The sequence below is a fragment of the Lepisma saccharinum genome, chromosome 30 (genome assembly GCF_977018435.1).
Source record: "Lepisma saccharinum chromosome 30, izLepSacc3.1, whole genome shotgun sequence".
In the NCBI taxonomy this organism is placed as follows: Eukaryota; Metazoa; Arthropoda; class Insecta; order Zygentoma; family Lepismatidae; genus Lepisma; species Lepisma saccharinum.
Window position 1 is genome coordinate 16845466 of NC_139258.1, and position 17465 is coordinate 16862930.

Consider the following 17465-nt stretch of genomic DNA (forward strand, 5'->3'; position numbering starts at 1 on the left):
TTTTTTTTAACTATGCTTGCCTAACCTAACCTAACCTTACGGAAAATGGTTTGTTGGGCTAACATGAATGGTTTTTGGGGCTAACATCAATGGTTTGTGGGGTTAACGTCAATGGTTATTAGCATAATTTCAAATCCGGGCACAAAAGTAGGTATTTTCCGGTGAACAAGGTTGCAACACTGCACAAATCGAAAAAGCACTCTCACAACCAGTACGCTATCGCCATAATGTGTGTTACAGAATCGAAATAACGAGTAACAGTAAGTACTCGTAAATGTACGAAATAGGCATTATTTTCGTTACAAATTCATTATGTCACCTAAAGAAATGTTCCGTATTCCAGAATAGTACGTTAGCAATGTAAAAAAGTGCAAAATAAATTACTTATACGTGTCACCCCTTTAGTAAAGTAGTACCCCAATTTCTCGATTCCTGCTTTCAGTGCCATTTTCGGTTCTTCTGTTAAATTTTGGCTACAGATTAGAACCAAATATAAATGTTGGAACATGTGACAGCTGATGGCTTTACAGGCAGTGAGACAACCACTGCAAGTGATAGACTAGTGGCATTTACAGAATTTCTAATAGTAGTCATGTCTTCAATACAAGCAGCTTTAATATCAGTTACGCAAATTGGTTGTCTGTCACATGACTCTCAACTGTGAATTGTGCAAAAGGGATCATCACTGTATACAATCACAGCCATTTTTTCTTCCTCTTAAATGTATTTTGAAGACCCTTAAAATGCATTTTAGGAATTTATGGACTGATAAAATGCTGTTCCTTGTTTCGAACCACATGAAAATTCTATGTTACATAAGAAGCCAAAATGAGTTTTTTATATTAATTTAAGACTGTCTTGGCGGACGTTTCCTGTTGTTACGTCATTCCTGCCAAGTAGTTGTTGCTACTGTGGAACTCTTCACAAGTACCAGTACACTTCCTTATACTTCTCGTCGCCCCCTTGCTTCCATCATATAACTCACCCCATCCCCCCCCCCTTACCAGTTTACCCAATAGTATACATTAGCTATCCTAATCATTAAGTAATCCACAACAGAAGATTGTGCTTGAGGGTACATACATAGAGGCATATATTTTTGATAAATAAAAAAGCAAAATTTCGGTACAAAAACAAAGTCAATTTCGGGTTCAAAAGCGGTAGATAAAATTTTGGTGTTATAGCGGTGAAAAATCGGATCACAAGTGATATATGAAATTACATTTTGGTTTTAAAATTGTGAATACAATCCTAAATTTGATTTAAAAACTGCTCTTATTACACAAAATAAACATATTCCTTCTAATAGCACATTTATGATGAGGAAAATCAACTTCTATGCCAGAGACTGAAAACTGTAAAGAATGATGACATTTTTATCATTTTTACTAAGAAAAGTATTTACGAAAACTTGTTTCTGCAAAGTATGAAATGCTGCAGAAACTGAAAACTTCACCGCAGAATGCAGCAGAACAAGAAATAATCAATTTTGATGTAATGATCTTGCCTTTTGTGTAAAGCAACAATATTATGCCGTTGTTTCCATTATGTACCTGCAGATGGCTTGAGCATCGAAAGTCACGCGATCTCGCCAGTCGAAGAAGGGTTTCCAAACTCACCTTTTTTTTTTATGATAAATTGGCATGTCCTGGATGTGACGTATGATAAGTTAATCTCTCAATTTTTACTGTTAACCTAACTTAACCTACCTAACTTTGCATGTTTCGTGACTTGAAAGTACAATTTCAAAAACCCCATAATTTGTGGAACATAGCCATTTTCTTGCATAATAGAGTTGGAAACACTGATATTCGAAAACAAAAGCAGCATTATCATTCGCAAAGCAAGCGATATCGCACCGTGACGTGTGTTCGGTAGCACTTAAAAAAAATGGCTTATTTTAGTAGAAAAAGTGTTTGTTTTTGTGTATAAAGCATAATGGCACCTTGAACTATGTTCCGCAATACACGACTGGGAAGTACGAACCATGCGAAACGCAAAATATCATCATCCATGAAACTGGTAATATGTTTTCTCTATTTCAACCTTTTACATATTACCACACTGCCTCTCACCACCCATACATACACATACAAATATATTTACAATGTAAAGGGTCTGTGTGATTCAAATGCACCCAAAAATTCTAATTCAATTCAATTAAACGGTATATAAATATAATTTAAGATGCGGAGTTTACAATTCCCATTTCACATACTCAGACTAAAAATACATCTACAAACACAAGTCACAAAATGTTACGGGTTCTTCTGCAAAGAACACCAACAAAGTAAACGGATTGTGAGAATTCTGTTTTATTTTACACACAGTTTTATTTTCCATCCTCGATAAAAGTAAAAACTAAACTGTGAAAAGCTTTTAGGGCCATGGGTATCAAGATTATATGATACAATATTTTATTGTATCGTGATATCAGCGATATATTGTCTCCATGATAAATATTGCCAAATATTGTGACGATATATCAACGACAAGATATATATATATATCACCAAATATAGTGGATATATCGCCAAATATCGTGATGATATATTGCCTACAGAAGGATTCCCAAACTTGATCGTTTCACGGCACCCTTAGTGTTTCAAGATTTTTCCATGGTGTCACTTGCAACGCTCAGTTAGTGTGGTTATGTTGCTTGCCGTAGGATGAAAAATAAACACATATTTCAAATTCAGAAACATTATTATTTGTAAAAAGTACTAAATAAGCACATATTTGGAATAAGTGTCATTTCGGTGAAAATATTTGAACACTTCACGGTGCCCCTGTAAGCCAGCCACAGTGCCGGATCACTTTGTGAACCTCTTTGTCGTTTCTGATCAGTAGCCTACACGTTATATATCACCAAAATGTCGTGACTAGGGCTTGGAAGTTGAGGAAAAATCATTTTTTTTCCTAGTGTCCAAAGACGAGGCCCAACATAATATATGTTCATTTTTGGCCATTTTAGGCCCGAAAAAGGTGAGTTTTATTTGTCCTTTTTTGCCTTTTTCGGCTTATTGGTCCTATTTTAGCCATTTTTTTAGGTCTTAACGACCTTTTTTTTTTGCAATTTCACCTTCTTTCGACTACGTTTTTACTGCCCATTCTCAATTCGAATCATCATCAGTTCATCACCTCTTAAACATCCATTCTGTAGTAAATATATATATTTAAAAAAAAGATAAAAAAAAGGTAAAGTGCTCCTCTGTGCATAGCACCACACCATGAAGGCGTATAGGAATGTGGAGGTAACGCCCCACACTTTCTTGATTCGGTTGTGAGTGGGGGTGATGTGATCAGCATCATGCCCCTCACTGCCTTTACCCCTCAGGGTTTCCCCAAGGTACCCATGTTATTTGACGCTGGGTGGGCGCCGGGGCCGCTTCCATCGTTAGAAAAGTTCCCGGATTTGAACCGGCCGGGGATCGAACCTGGGACCTTTAGCATGGTAGTCAGATGCGTTACCGACTGAGCCACCGCGGCCACTTTATATTATATATATATATATTTGAACCATCCCTGAAATGAGAGAAAAACATTTTTGGATGACTGAATCAGGTACGGTACAAGGTCCTTTAACGGTAACTTGTCTGGAAGGTCGCGCTGTACGTAAGTGGCAACCTTCTCTTGTTTTGAGGCTTTCAGTTTTTTCGCACTGTGTGTTCCATACCACCAGAATTTCGTATTATTTTTTATTCATTAAATATGTAATTAAAACTGAAGTTATTAATTAATTTGGATCACATTTATACGTCCTTTTTTCTGCTTCTAGGTCCTTTTTGATAGTTGTAGGTCTTTTTATAGGTCTCTTTTTGGCAATTTATAGTTCTTCAACTTCCGAGCCCTAGTCATGACAATATATCGCCAACACGACACATATTTCCAAATTATCGTGACGATATATTATCTAACTGACATCGCCTGGACAATATTTTTTCAATATCACTATATATTGTCAGGATGATATATCACCCAATGCTAGTCAGTATATACGCATTAAACTGTTATGCTACTTATTTCTGCTCCTTGTAAAAACTGTCCCTGATGTACATTTCAGAAGCCAAGATAAACTTGGTACACTACAATTACATAGCATACTGCACATGTTCATTACTCGTGAATCATCATACTCTAAAAGCCAAATCACACAAAGCTAGATTCCCTACTGGAACAGCCTTGTTGGTGCTGGACTGGCTAGAAATGGCTCCCAGACTAGTTTTGATGACTAGAACATGTTCTAATTCTAATTTTCTTCCTAAACCTTTAATTTTGGCAATTTTATGGAAAACAGCAGCATTAGCCATTCTCCTATGACATTTCTATCAGCAAGTACGGTAATGTGAATCATGCGAGGCAAAAACTAGCAGGTGCGTAAGTACTACAGCACAAGTGCAAGTCAAAGCAGCATATCTAGTAGGAAATCTATTCTTGTGTGATTCAGGCTTAATGTACAATTCTGATTTTCCCTGTGATGTGCAACTTGATGTCATTTAGTCGCATTCATTTGGTTTGAATCCTTCTATTCTTGAAGCATTTTGGAGACACTGACACGCAGCTCTGTTGTGAATTAGATGTTAGTTCCATCTAAAGTATTGAAACCAAACTACATTTTGGCAGAGAATAATCGAAAACACCATCATTGCACAATTCTATCTCAGCATAACACAATATACAATGCTCGGCAATTCACTGTGATATAAATTAACATGATTTTGAGAAGTTGCAATTCTCTTCATAATGTAAATCACAATACTCAATAAAATTGGAATATTCTTGGGTCTACACAAACATGGAAACAGCATTTGCCTAGTAATATATTCTTTAAAAGGCCTACATACAAAAATAAATTCATCCGTAGTTACTATATATTTTCCACATATCGAAAATATATCTTGTCAAATTGTCAAAACAATAAAAAACTAGAGCTGAGCTTACAACAATACAGAACAATTATGAATGTTGTAATATAAACACTACATTGCAACCTTACTCATGTTGAACCAACAATGTTACCCTTAATAATTTATATTGTTAGGTACACTGTACTTGAGCATTATAGCAAATATAAATGTTAGCATCTAAGTATTGTACTGTACCTGTAACCCTTTCTTGACTGTTCACATAATCTACTATATCTGGATTTACGTCAATGATTTAAAGCCTTACCTGTTTTAACATATTGCTCCTTTTAGCACTAATAATCTTAGTACCAAATTTCATGACAATATAGTGCATGGTTGAACCCCTATTTATAACAACAAAAACTACCCTGACACTATCTTGGGCAAATAGAAGCTTACAAACTGACAAAACATCAGACCTGTGTCTGTTGCCTGTTTAGCCAGATTTTGAAATGCAATTCATCTAAAGAAACATTTAGTACAATGATGCAATATCTTCCATCAGACTATGAGGTACAGCAATGGCAACTAGGGAGATATTTATATATTAACCCTCCGTTATCCACGTCATAGTAGCACAAATGTCCCACGTGCGACACTCAGTGTCGCCCTATCAAAAACAACATTATTTACGAGAATTATTGATGCAAATTGATGTTGAATTACACTAGCACTTACTGGAAATCAGGCGAAATACTAGGGTTATTTTTGAAGTAAGGTCCATTTTGCATTTTTTTAAAAAACATTTCCTTTCTGAATTTACATACACTTCTCTATTTTTCTACATAATTCCCTTGCCGGTTTAAACATTTATCGTAATGAACTATGAGTTTTTGGATACCCTCCTCATAGAACTCTGCCGCCTGTGATGATAGCCAGTTACTCACGGTCGTTTTCACTTCTTCATCAGTGTCTAAACGCTTGCTGCCCAGGAAGGTCTTCAGATGGCGGAAGAGGTGGTAGTCGCTAGGTGCAAGGTATGGACTGCATGGCGGATGATGGAATACCTCTCAGCCAAAAGATTCGATCAGATCTTGAGTGTGAACTGCAGCATGTGCCTTGCATTGTCATGAATCAGTACGACACCGGCTGACAGCATTCCACGCCGTTTGTTCTGGATTGCTCGACGAAGTTTTCTTAGGGTCTCACAGTAGGAAGCTGAGTTAATTGTTGTTCCTTGCGGCAAAAGTCCACTAACAAAACACCCTGCCTGTCCTAAAACACAGTTGCCATGATCTTGCACTTTCAAATTGTCTGTTTTGCTTTCAATTTGACCGGCGATGATGTGTGTTGCCACTCCATTGATTGTTGTTTTGACTCAGGAGTCATGTGGGACACCCATGTCTCATCTCCTGTGAACATATGGCTCAAAAACTCATCACCTTCCTCGTTGCAGAGGGTCAAAAATTTTAAAGCAATTGGCAATCTTTTCTTGTGTTTCTCACTCATCAGTTTAGGAACCCATCGACAGCACAATTTCTTGAACTGTAAGGAATTCCGATGACAACTTGGAAATTGTGAATCTCCTGTCTGCGTGAATGTGGGTGTCAATTGCCTGCACCAACTCATCAGTGATTGCAGATGGCCGACCAGCCTGTGAATCATCATGGATGTTTTCCCGACCTTCCTGGAACAATCTCACCAATTTTCGCACTTTACTGTCACTCATTGTATTGTCTCCGTAAACTTCACATATCTGGCGATGAATATCCGCTGGTTTCATGTTTCTTGCTGTTAAGAATCGGATGACTGACCGTATTTCACAGTTGGCGAGGCGCTCGTTTTTCTTAAACATTACAATAAAGTGTACAACCGACACCATGAATGCAAATGGCATCGGATGCTGCTCAACGAATGTCGGGAGCCTGCACGTGCACTCATTCCCACACGCAATTTCAAACAGTATTCACAAACAGATCTTGCGCCTAGCGACACTAACTGGCTATCATCCCAGGCGGCAGAGTTCTATGAAGAGGGTATCCAAAAACTCATAGTTCGTTACGAAAAATGTTTAAACTGGCAAGGAAATTATGTAGAAAAATAGAGAAGTATATGTTAATTCAGAAAATAAATGTTTTTTTAAAAAATATTTACATACTTCGTTTTTATTGCAAAACAGACGTTACTTAATAAATAACCCACGTATATATGAATGCAAACATGTCCAGTTCGGATATTTAAAAACAATTCAAGAAATTGTCTCATAGAATTACAAGCTTAGACTCTTGAAGTAAATACTCCAAAATATTATTCTACAAATAATTAAAACTTTGCCATATAATGAAGTAAAAATCAACTCATCATTCACAAAATTTTCAACGTATTTTCAAAAATTTTGAAGTATTTTTCAAGAATTTTCAACATATTTTTCAAAACGAATTGAAATCGTACAATTTCTATGGATTTAGAAAGCAAGTCTCAGTCAAAATCTTACTCACTCGCAGAAAAAGGAATCAAATGCAAACTCAAAAGAAAATTGAAAAATATTTTTAAAATGTTAAAATCTCAATCTGTTTCCCCTACTTTTACAAGATATACGTAAAAAAAACATACTGACTCAAATAAAAGGAACAGAACGTTGTCACTCTTCAATATCGTTATTTTGACAACTCTGACATTTGACATGGTTTCTCCATACAAACAATTTGCATTCCGAACAATGTACTGTCGTTTTATTCTTATTTCCACCAAATTCATGGCTGGATTACTATGATTTAAGGTAGGAAAAGTTCCCGCACAGGGTACTGAGTGCCGCCTAAGGGGGACCAGTCACTTCAGAGGCGTGTAAGCAACTGAAAGAATGCCAGAAGAAAGGCATGAACGCCTCTATGTTTTCGGGGGAATAATGTAGATAGGTTACATAGTACTTCCCGACCATTATTTCACTGGTAAGAAACATTATTCAAAATTTAAAAAGAGGCAGCACTCAAGTTGCTAATCTTGTCATCCAGTGGAGAGACTTACACCTAGCAGGCTTAGATTCTTGCAACACTATTGCAATGAACAATTGACTTCTCAGTAGGGCTACGTTGATACCACTTTGAATCATTGATTGAATTGTTGTTTTAAGTCCACTTTATGCACAGAAAGGCTAATCGGGACTGGACCTACAGTCTTAAAGTGGGATCCAAACCACTGTGCCATGTGCCTCCACCGGGTATCGAACCCGGGACACCTTGATTACAAGGCAACAACACTACCACTGTGCTATTGGAGAAGGCCCACCACTTTGAATCAAAATAGTCACTCTTACATATTCCCACTGATACCTATACTTTAAAATAGTAACAAAAGTTGATGGAGATTGTCTATAAAAATTATAACAAAATGGCATACTTTTGCACTAAATTACAAGATATTTATAGATATATATTGGATCAGTAAAACGATCGGTAATTTTACCGATAAACCTATATCGATAGAGTACCGAGTAAGCTGTCCCATCCCTACTGTTATATAATCATAAATACAGCTTTTGCATATAATATTTGTGCAAAATCAATGGAAGCTTCTGATTTTGCATAACTTCCAGAATAATTAGACACTGTGAAAGTGTCACATGGAAATGCAGACCCCACGAACGATCAAAATGCCGGAGAAGTATTGGCAGGTGTCAATAAATAAAATCCAACCGGTACTTTCTGAAACCAATACCAGTGGTATCAGCAATACCAATCGATGAGTATCGGCTCAGCTCCACATTTCAGACATGAAAAGTTAAGCAGCAGGATGAGCAGTTGGACCCGAACCCTCACATTTGAGATAACCCATTCATTTGCCACCAAACTGGACTTACAACCCTCTAGTTGAGCAAATAGAACACGCACACTACACATCCAAAACATCCGCTTCGTCCTCAGTCGTATCAGACGGTACAAAAATGCTGGAGACGACATTTACAGCAATGGAAGCCCAAACAATGGTCGACAGCTGTGGCTGAAAAGTTGGCACTGCTAGCAGACAAGTTAAAGCCTTCGCTATCCCCTGCACTTTACCAAATCTCTTGTCCAGTCGGATGCGACACGTCCACACGTTCAGAAAAGCACCCAGAATGCCGCTGAGCAGGCAGCCAATGTAAAAGCGGATCTGGCGCCTGTGCTGGAAATGGAGGACAAGGAATGCTTCTTCTAGGTACAGGCTGCCTGGAGCAAGGACCACCACACTGGAACACAAAGAGTTCAGCATTACGATACGTACAGAAGCATCCTGCAATATTAGTAGATGCTCAAATCCAAAAAGCAGAATTTTTATCATGATTTCAGAAATCTATTTTTAAATATCAGCAGCCACATATCTAGAAATATGTTTTTGGGGGAGGGCTGAACCAAGTGCCGCATAATTAGGGCTCGGAAGTTGAGAAAAAATCATTTTTTTTCCTAGTGTCCAAAGATGAGGCCGAATATAACGTAACGCAACTCCCATGATGCATTTGGTAATAACTAGTTTTACACTGCCGTGCAATTATTAAGGGCTAAACAATAATATTTCATTGATGTTATTCACACCGAGAGCGTCAAATAGACGAAACATTCAATCTGCGATAATCCTGGCATAATCTATAACCCCCCTTGCCTTCTTTACAAGGATAACTGGAGAGTTAAAGGGTGATTGTGTAGGAGAAATAACACCTTGCTTTAATAAAGTCTCAATCTGATCTTTAATTTCATCACGAAGGTGAACTGGAATTGGATAGGATTTTAAGTGAAATTCTGTGTCATCTTTTAGCTGAATTCTATGTTTATAATTCGTGGCTCTACCTATATCATCCTTTGACCACGCAAAAATATGTGGATATTTCATTAAAACAGCCAAAAGTTGCTCTTTTTGCTGGGGTTCTAAATTCGGATTCACATCAAACCGACTAGGGTCTGCCCGTGCGTCATTGACGTTCCCTGACACTTCCGTTGCGAAAACCTGTGCCTGTTCACCAATTTCATCCTTATTCTCATCATTATTGTTACTTGTGATTGGCCTATCCCATGTTTCAGCTTTCCTGATTATAGTGCCCTACTTAATTGTAACATTATAATTTAAAGGATTTGTGATCCAAATGAGATTCGAATCCGGATTAATAATTGCTCTGGCAACCATCAATCCCATTTTCTCTTGAAACTGTAGGTCCAGTTCCAAGAGTGTCCTATCTTTGTCAAATGAATTAGCCAATTTCAATGGAATGCACAAATGTGTCCTGGGTTTCACTTTTATCTTTTTAGCAGCTACAAATTCTGGTTGCAAAACATGCTGTAACAAATGGGAAACTTTGATTGACACGTCAAAAGCTTTCTTATTCTCATTTTTAATTTGGTTTCTAGGTGTGCCAAATCTATGCAATATAAGCTTATTTTCCTCAAAATCTAACTTAGCCTTCTGTCCCTTCAAGAAATAATTTCCTAATATAGTAAAAAGGTAAAAAAGGTAAAGTGTTCCCCTGTGCATAGCACCACGCCATGAAGGCGTATAGGGGGTGTGGAGGTAACGCCCCACACTTTCTTGATCCGGTCGTGAGTGGGGGTGATGTGATCAGCATCACGCCCCTGACCACCTTTACCCCCCAGGGTTTCCCCCAGGTACCCATGTTATTCGACGCTGGGTAGGCACCGGGGCCGCTTCCACCGTTAGAAAAGTTCCCGGATTTGAACCGGCCGGGGATCGAACCCGGGACCTTTAGCATGGTAGTCAGACGCGTTACCGACTGAGCCACCGCGGCCTAATATAGTAACTTGATTAAAATCCTTAACGATTCTAAATGGATGAACAAATGTTTGGTTATGTATAGAAAATGGTAGTAACACAATTTCCTTAACCGTCAGTTGACTATTAGTGACCCCTCTAATCGCAGTATTTATATTAAATCGCTTGGCATTGACTGGTATGTTCTTATCTCCCGTAAGCGAAATTTGACTTCCACTATCCAGGATGAACTGTCGAATTTCCCCATCTACTTTCACATTGATGTAAATCAGATCTTCAGAAGGAAAAGTAGAGACCGTTAGACTTTTCCCCGAAGGTCCTACACCTAGGTCCCCGTCATATGCAGGTCTTACTCGTTTAAAATTGCTTCTGTTCTTACGAAAAGTAGAGTGATTTGTATTTACAACCTGATTAGTATGGTTATTTGGATCTTCGTGTCCCTGTTGTTGCTCCAAAAATGTTCGTGGCGATGAAGATGAAAAGTGCGAACGCTGAAATCGAGGGTTACCGCGATTGCGCCATTCGCCCCCTATGCGAGCTTTGCGACTGTGTGTCGAGATTATTATTGTGGTTGTTATGCCAAGTATTTCTATTCTGAGCTCTATGATTACTATTATGATAATAGGTTCTCCTATTGTTTCTATCTCTAGGAACATTTTCTCTAAGTGGATATGAGAATGATGACTCAGTGAATGAATGTTTTTTCCGATGTTCTGCAAGTGCATTTACTTTAGACTCAAGATTCTGAAATTGCAAAACTAAGTCTGACTCATGAGACTGGAGTCCCGTGTTCGACTGTAATTGATCAAGGTCTTGTTGTAGTGCATTTAATCTTTCCTCGATCTCCCAATTAGCCTGAGAATATGTTATGTCAACATGACCATTGACCGTGCGCTGCAACGGGATAGCTTGCTGAGTCGGCATGTATGCTCGACTCGATTCAGAACACGACAGAGATTTTGTCTCACATTCAGTTTCTAGAATTTTACGTTTTTGCACAAGATATTTGAATTGTTCAACATTTTTCAGGTCTCGTAACATTTCATGCACTGAATCATATTCCCTGTTATAAACTTCTTTCATAAAGTTAGGTTGTAAACCCCCGCTTATTTGCTTAATTTGCTCACTAATGTCCATGGCTGGATCTAATTTTAATAACAATAACTGTTTTTCTCTCACATATTTTGAAACAGGTTCATTTTCCTGATGGAAGCGTAATCTGATTTGTTCTTCTAATTGAAAAGTGTCACCCGGTTCCGTAAATTCTTCCACAATTTTAGTCTTTAAAGTTACAAAATCTATATCCTGTGCTTCCTGAGTTCGACTCCAAGTATTGAACCACTCCAATGCTGAATCACCCAAAAATGCCGGTACCATTTGCCTTTTCTTTAAGTCATTCCACTCATTAAGCATAGCTAAACTTTCAAATTTGTCAATGAATTTTAATACATCCTCGTGAATGTTACCTTGAAACTGGATAGTTTCGAGAATGTCGGGGTGGATAAATCTAGATTGTTCCATGATTCTATGATTAGCCTATGCGCAGGAAAAATGCTTGATTAGCTTAAAATTAGCACTAAGTTGCTTATTTTCATTTCTCATTACCCCGTGGCTTTGACAGGACATTATTAGCAATTCAATTGTTTACTCTCCCAGAAATTTGATAAGTTAGGTTCAACAATCGCGTAACAGAGTGACGACAGTACCGAACACATCTTTAAAATATTTAACCAACCTTTATGCAACATCCTAATGTTCATTCTCCTTTTTACACAACCCAATCGCCGAAAAACCTAGTTGAAGCTCTACTCTTATTTATTTGTGCCTTACCGCGTAGCATATTGCTAGGCCTACCTTTTGCTTTCTTTTCTTGATATTTGGTAATAATTGATTATTAACACAACGTGAAGCGCTAACAAGTGAAAATTCCGGCACCATATCGCACGTATGTAATTTGAAAAGCTAGAAGGCTCTATTACTTTCATCATATTTCGGGATGAAATAGATGAAAATCGCAGTATTTCATGTACTGCAGTGTTTTCTCATCGCATTTGCAAAAAAAAAAATGGATGAGAAGCCCAAAGCACATCCACCACGTAACGCAACTCCCATGCTGCGTTTGGGATCGAACCAAGAACCTCTAGATTGAATTGGGTGATGTAGTTATTTCTCATTCATGTCTCAGATGGTTATCACTCGCTTGGCCTAAATGTGATAAATGCAAGAGGTTACCTTTTAAAGGAATGGCGATAGAAATTAACTTAGACTAGATATGGGTTTTATACTCTCCATGACTGAACCGATATGGATTGGTTTAGAAAAGGATATTACTTGCCTTACAAATAGATGAAGATTGTTCCTACACTTGTGCTCTCAAATGTCACTGTCTGACCTCCCCGTCAGACATCGATCCAATCACACACCATCATCCAATAATCGTTCTCCACTTTGCTTCTCTCTCACAATCCGCAGTTCTTACTCTCTCTCGTATTCTCGCCAACTGATCATACCTCCTGACAATTCCAACACTCATGCCACATACGCCTTCCAAGTCAATCACCCGACCTTTGTCTGATTACTTATTCAGCATTCCTATCCCTGTTACCTGCTATGCTAAGACTTTATACTTCTTACCCAATACCTTGGATACAATACGATAATATATGTTCATTTTGGGTCATTGTAGGCCAGAAAAAGGTGGGTGTTATTTGTCCTTTTTTGCCTCTTTCGGTGTTTTTTGGCTTATTGGTCCTTTTTTAGCCTATTTTTAGGTCTTAACGGCTTTTTTTTGCAACTTCACCTTCTTTCGACTACGTTGAAACTGCCCATTCTCAATTCGAATCATCATCAGTTCATCACCTCTTAAACATCCTTTCTGTAGTAAGGAAATAATATATATCATCCCTAAAACGAGAGAAAAACATTTTTGGACCACTGAAGCAAGTACGGTACAAGGTCCTTTAACCATAACTTGTCTGGAAGATGGCGCTGCAAGTGGCAACTTTCTCTTGTTTTGAAGCTTTCAGCACGGTGTATACGACCAGACAGCACGCGCCTGCAAAGATCTCAAGTCAGATAAGGAGGTTTTGCGGATATTCATTAAATATGTAATTAAAACTGAAGTTATTAATTAATTTGGATCACATTTATACGTCCTTTTTTCCGTTTTTAGGTCATTTTTTGATATTTTTAGGGCAATTTATAGGTCTTCAACTTCCGAGCCCTACTCATAATAATAATAATGTTTAAATTAAAATAATAATTATATTAAATTAATTAATATTATATTTTTATTACATGAATAGCTTAAGGCACTGTACGAGGATAGTGATACAAGAGCACCTATTCAGTATGTAGCTTACGTGTAGTTAAGGTCAACAAAATTTGTAAAAAACTGCCCTGGCAAGGAAATTTATGACAAATAGTTAAAGGATTGAATATCATAAAAAGGATATTAGATCCAGTTGACGAAAAGTAAAGTTCCTGGTTAAAGTTTATGCATTTTTTATAAGTAGTCATAAATCTTGCATAATTCTTCTTTGGTACTGTCATTCAAAATCATGTGATACTAATATAATCCTTGCCTTCCAATAAGTTTGTCAGAAATAAATAACCCTCGATTAAACAAGTATATTTTCATTATTTAAATTTGATACTTAGTACTTTTTTCTGGCGGGAGGGTCCTAAATATGTTCTTGGATATCAGACATTTATTGTCATCTAAATATCCAATATCAATCATTCAGAATATCCAGATTAATTGTTCCATATAAAATGAATATTGGATAATCTGAAAGTCACATAATCTTTAGATTTCTTATCTAGTTCACATTGGTGGGTAGCAACATTATGAGTATCAAGTAGGATGTGGTACTTGGCAAAAGGTAATGTCAACAAAAATTGAACCTGAATGTAACCTTAGTATGGAAATATGTACAGGTTGTTTTAAGTGGCATGGTTTCATGTTACTATCTCAACACTCAGTGCAACAATGCTCCTTTGTGATATTTATAACAACAGAACTATCTTCAAATTTATAAACTGTGACAACCAGAAATATACATACCACAATCTTTCTGATTGTTGATATTAAATCCAATATATTAGGTGCATCCAGAAAGTAAGTTTCCCTGGGGTCATGAACAGAAAGGAAACATTATTTCATTCAATGATTTATTGCCACAGATACAACACTTGTCCAGTTACTTGTCAACGTAATTCCGCCAGAATTTAGGCACTTGTCATAGCGTGGGACCAACTTCTCTATACCTGCATCATAGAAGTCTGCCGCCTGGGCACCGAACCACTGTGTGACAGCCATCTGAAACTCTTCGTCACTGTGAAAATGTTGACCGGACAGGCTCTATCAGGTGCAAGAATAGGTGGTAATCACTGGGAATGAGATCGGGGCTGTACGATGGATGATTGAATACCTCCCAACTGAACCTGTCCAGAAGGGCTGCAGTACACATAGCCATATGCGGCTTCGCATTGTCGTGCCAAGATCACTTCGGCACTGACCTTACCACGTCGCTTATTCTGAATGGCTTGGCGTAATGTCCCCAGTGTTTCACAGTAATGGTTAGCATTCACAGTCTCACCTCTGGGCAGAATGCCTTGTCTGTCCCAGAACACCGTGCACATCACTTTTCACGCAGACACAGTCCGTTTGAACTTCGTCCTGCATGGACATCCACTGTGACGCCAATGCATGGACTGCTGCTTGCTTTCTGTGGTGCTGTATGCAACCCACGTTTCATCCCCTGTGCTGATCCGGTTGAGAAAATCGTCATCATCATGGTAACGCTGCAGAAATGTCAGCACCATACCCATGTGTTTTCCTTTGTGTTCGGGCATCAGTTGTTACGGCACCCACTGGGCACACAATTTCCAGAACAAGAGGCGTTTGGTAACAATGTCGTGCAACAAAAACCGAGAAATCTGCGGGAAATGGCTGCTGAGTTCTGTGATTGTGACACGACGATCCTCCAATATGCGCTGCTGCACCTGCTCCACAAGCTCGTCCATAACGGCTGATGACCGCCCACTGCGCTCGTCGTCATGCACATACCGGCCTTCAGTAAATGTCCTGCACCAACGACGCACCATTTGCTTGCTCATGATGTCTGGCCCATACACCTGGCACAGCTGACGATGAATTTCGATCAGCTATATGTTTTGTGCGTTAAAGAACTTGATCACCGAACGAACCTCGCACGTGGCAGGAATAAGAGCCGCCATGTTTCATCGGTGCCGCGACGCTACTGAGGACTTTTGGGAGGCATCTTCTAGGACATTCACTAGCCAGGGCATGTGACTCTCACGCATGTGCAAAACCGGTTTCAATACGCATGGCCTGCCACCTGTGGGCAAGTGGAAAACTTACTTTCTGGATGTGCCTAATACAACATAGCTCACACTGCATATTGTCAACATTAATTCACAGTAAAATTCCACCCCACATATTTAATAAAAAAACCTGAAATATTGCTTTTCCAAATACAGTAAGACCTCGTTAATTCGGACCCCGATAAGCCGGACTTTGCTTAATCGGGACAGGCAAAAGGCAAAATAAATAAATAATAAAAAAAAAGCAGAATGCAAGGTTATAAATGTGGATACAAGTCAACAAGAGAACTTCCCAAAGAAAAGGCAGTCAACCACTGATGAAATTCTGCTTCCTGCAGACTTTGTACTGCATAGTGTATGTAGGCCTATGCCCTTTAAATACACCATAATAAACGTGTTTTGGTGCTATAAACAGAGTGTTAATGCACTTTCTACTGTTCTTTTAGGTTATTTCAGTTAATCCGGACTTTCATTAAACCCGTCAACTTATCCCACTCATTAGTCTGGAATAATGAGTTTTACTGTAACATTGATTTTTTTTACTTGCAATTGTATTATTAATTATGAAACATACAAAAACTGTTTGCATATCCCATTTATATGAATGGTGCCTTGTATCAGACTCTACTACATATTAATAATGATTTGCATAGTGCTGCCATAGTGTGGGTTTTCTGTACATACAGTGGTGCAAGTCTCAAACTAATCATCAGCATAAATTGCATCATCCACTGTGCAGGCCAGACTTGGCTACTTTATGTTTTAACATTTGCTCATATCATGCAATAATGTTTTGGTGGAATAGAAGTTCTCAGATAAACAATAAAATTGATTCAAAGTTGGATGACGGGGAAGTTAGCCACGCTTGTGTTCTGAACCCACAGGCAGGATTGTTCAAGGTTCAGGAACACACAAATTCTATTGGGTTCCGTAACAGGACCGGACCCTTTTTTTTCACACAATTTAAATTTGGTCCAAGTTGCGTATTGTTTCATTTCAATACGGAATTTGGATCCTATTTAAATTGATCCGGAAAAAGGGTTCCTGGACCGAATTGGAATACTTTACAGATAAAAAGGTTCTTAACGATCCAGAATCTTCTGGAGGCAAGTTACCAGTACTGAAAACAAGGAAAGACAATAAAATGAAACCTTTCTTGATCTAAATTTGTAGGACAAACACCGACTGATTTCTCTGTATTTTAAGTATTTTTGTTATGTGTGTGTTCATGTTGTATGTGCATTTTTTACATTTCTTAAAGCATGTGTATTTTTGTTTTGTCTTTTTTCTTCTTTCTTTTTGTGTGTTTTTTATCCTTTTGTATTTTTTCTTTTTTCTTTGGTATTTTGATGTTTTATATTTCACAAACTGTTAGATATTTGAACTAAATTTGTAAAATGTGAAGTAGAGATGGTTAAGTGTAAGAAAAGGCTTGTGACTTAACTTCGCCATCCAAAAGAAGAAGTAAATAAATAAATATTTACGCTTGCTGATTTTCTCTCTCTGGACCAGAATGGA

General features: G+C 38.0%; 1 protein-coding gene across 1 annotated transcript in view; it reads right to left on the minus strand.

The window, feature by feature from the left end:
* Nucleotides 1–8388: 8388 nt before the first annotated feature.
* The window catches only part of LOC145981699 (UDP-N-acetylglucosamine transporter SLC35D4-like), a 30072-nt gene continuing 20995 nt past the window's right edge, over nt 8389–17465 (minus strand). The window contains exon 5 of the mRNA XM_083115097.1: nt 8389–9069. Coding sequence (XP_082971223.1) covers nt 8736–9069 — 334 coding nt within the window. The 3' untranslated portion in view covers nt 8389–8735. The remainder of the gene's footprint in view (nt 9070–17465) is intronic.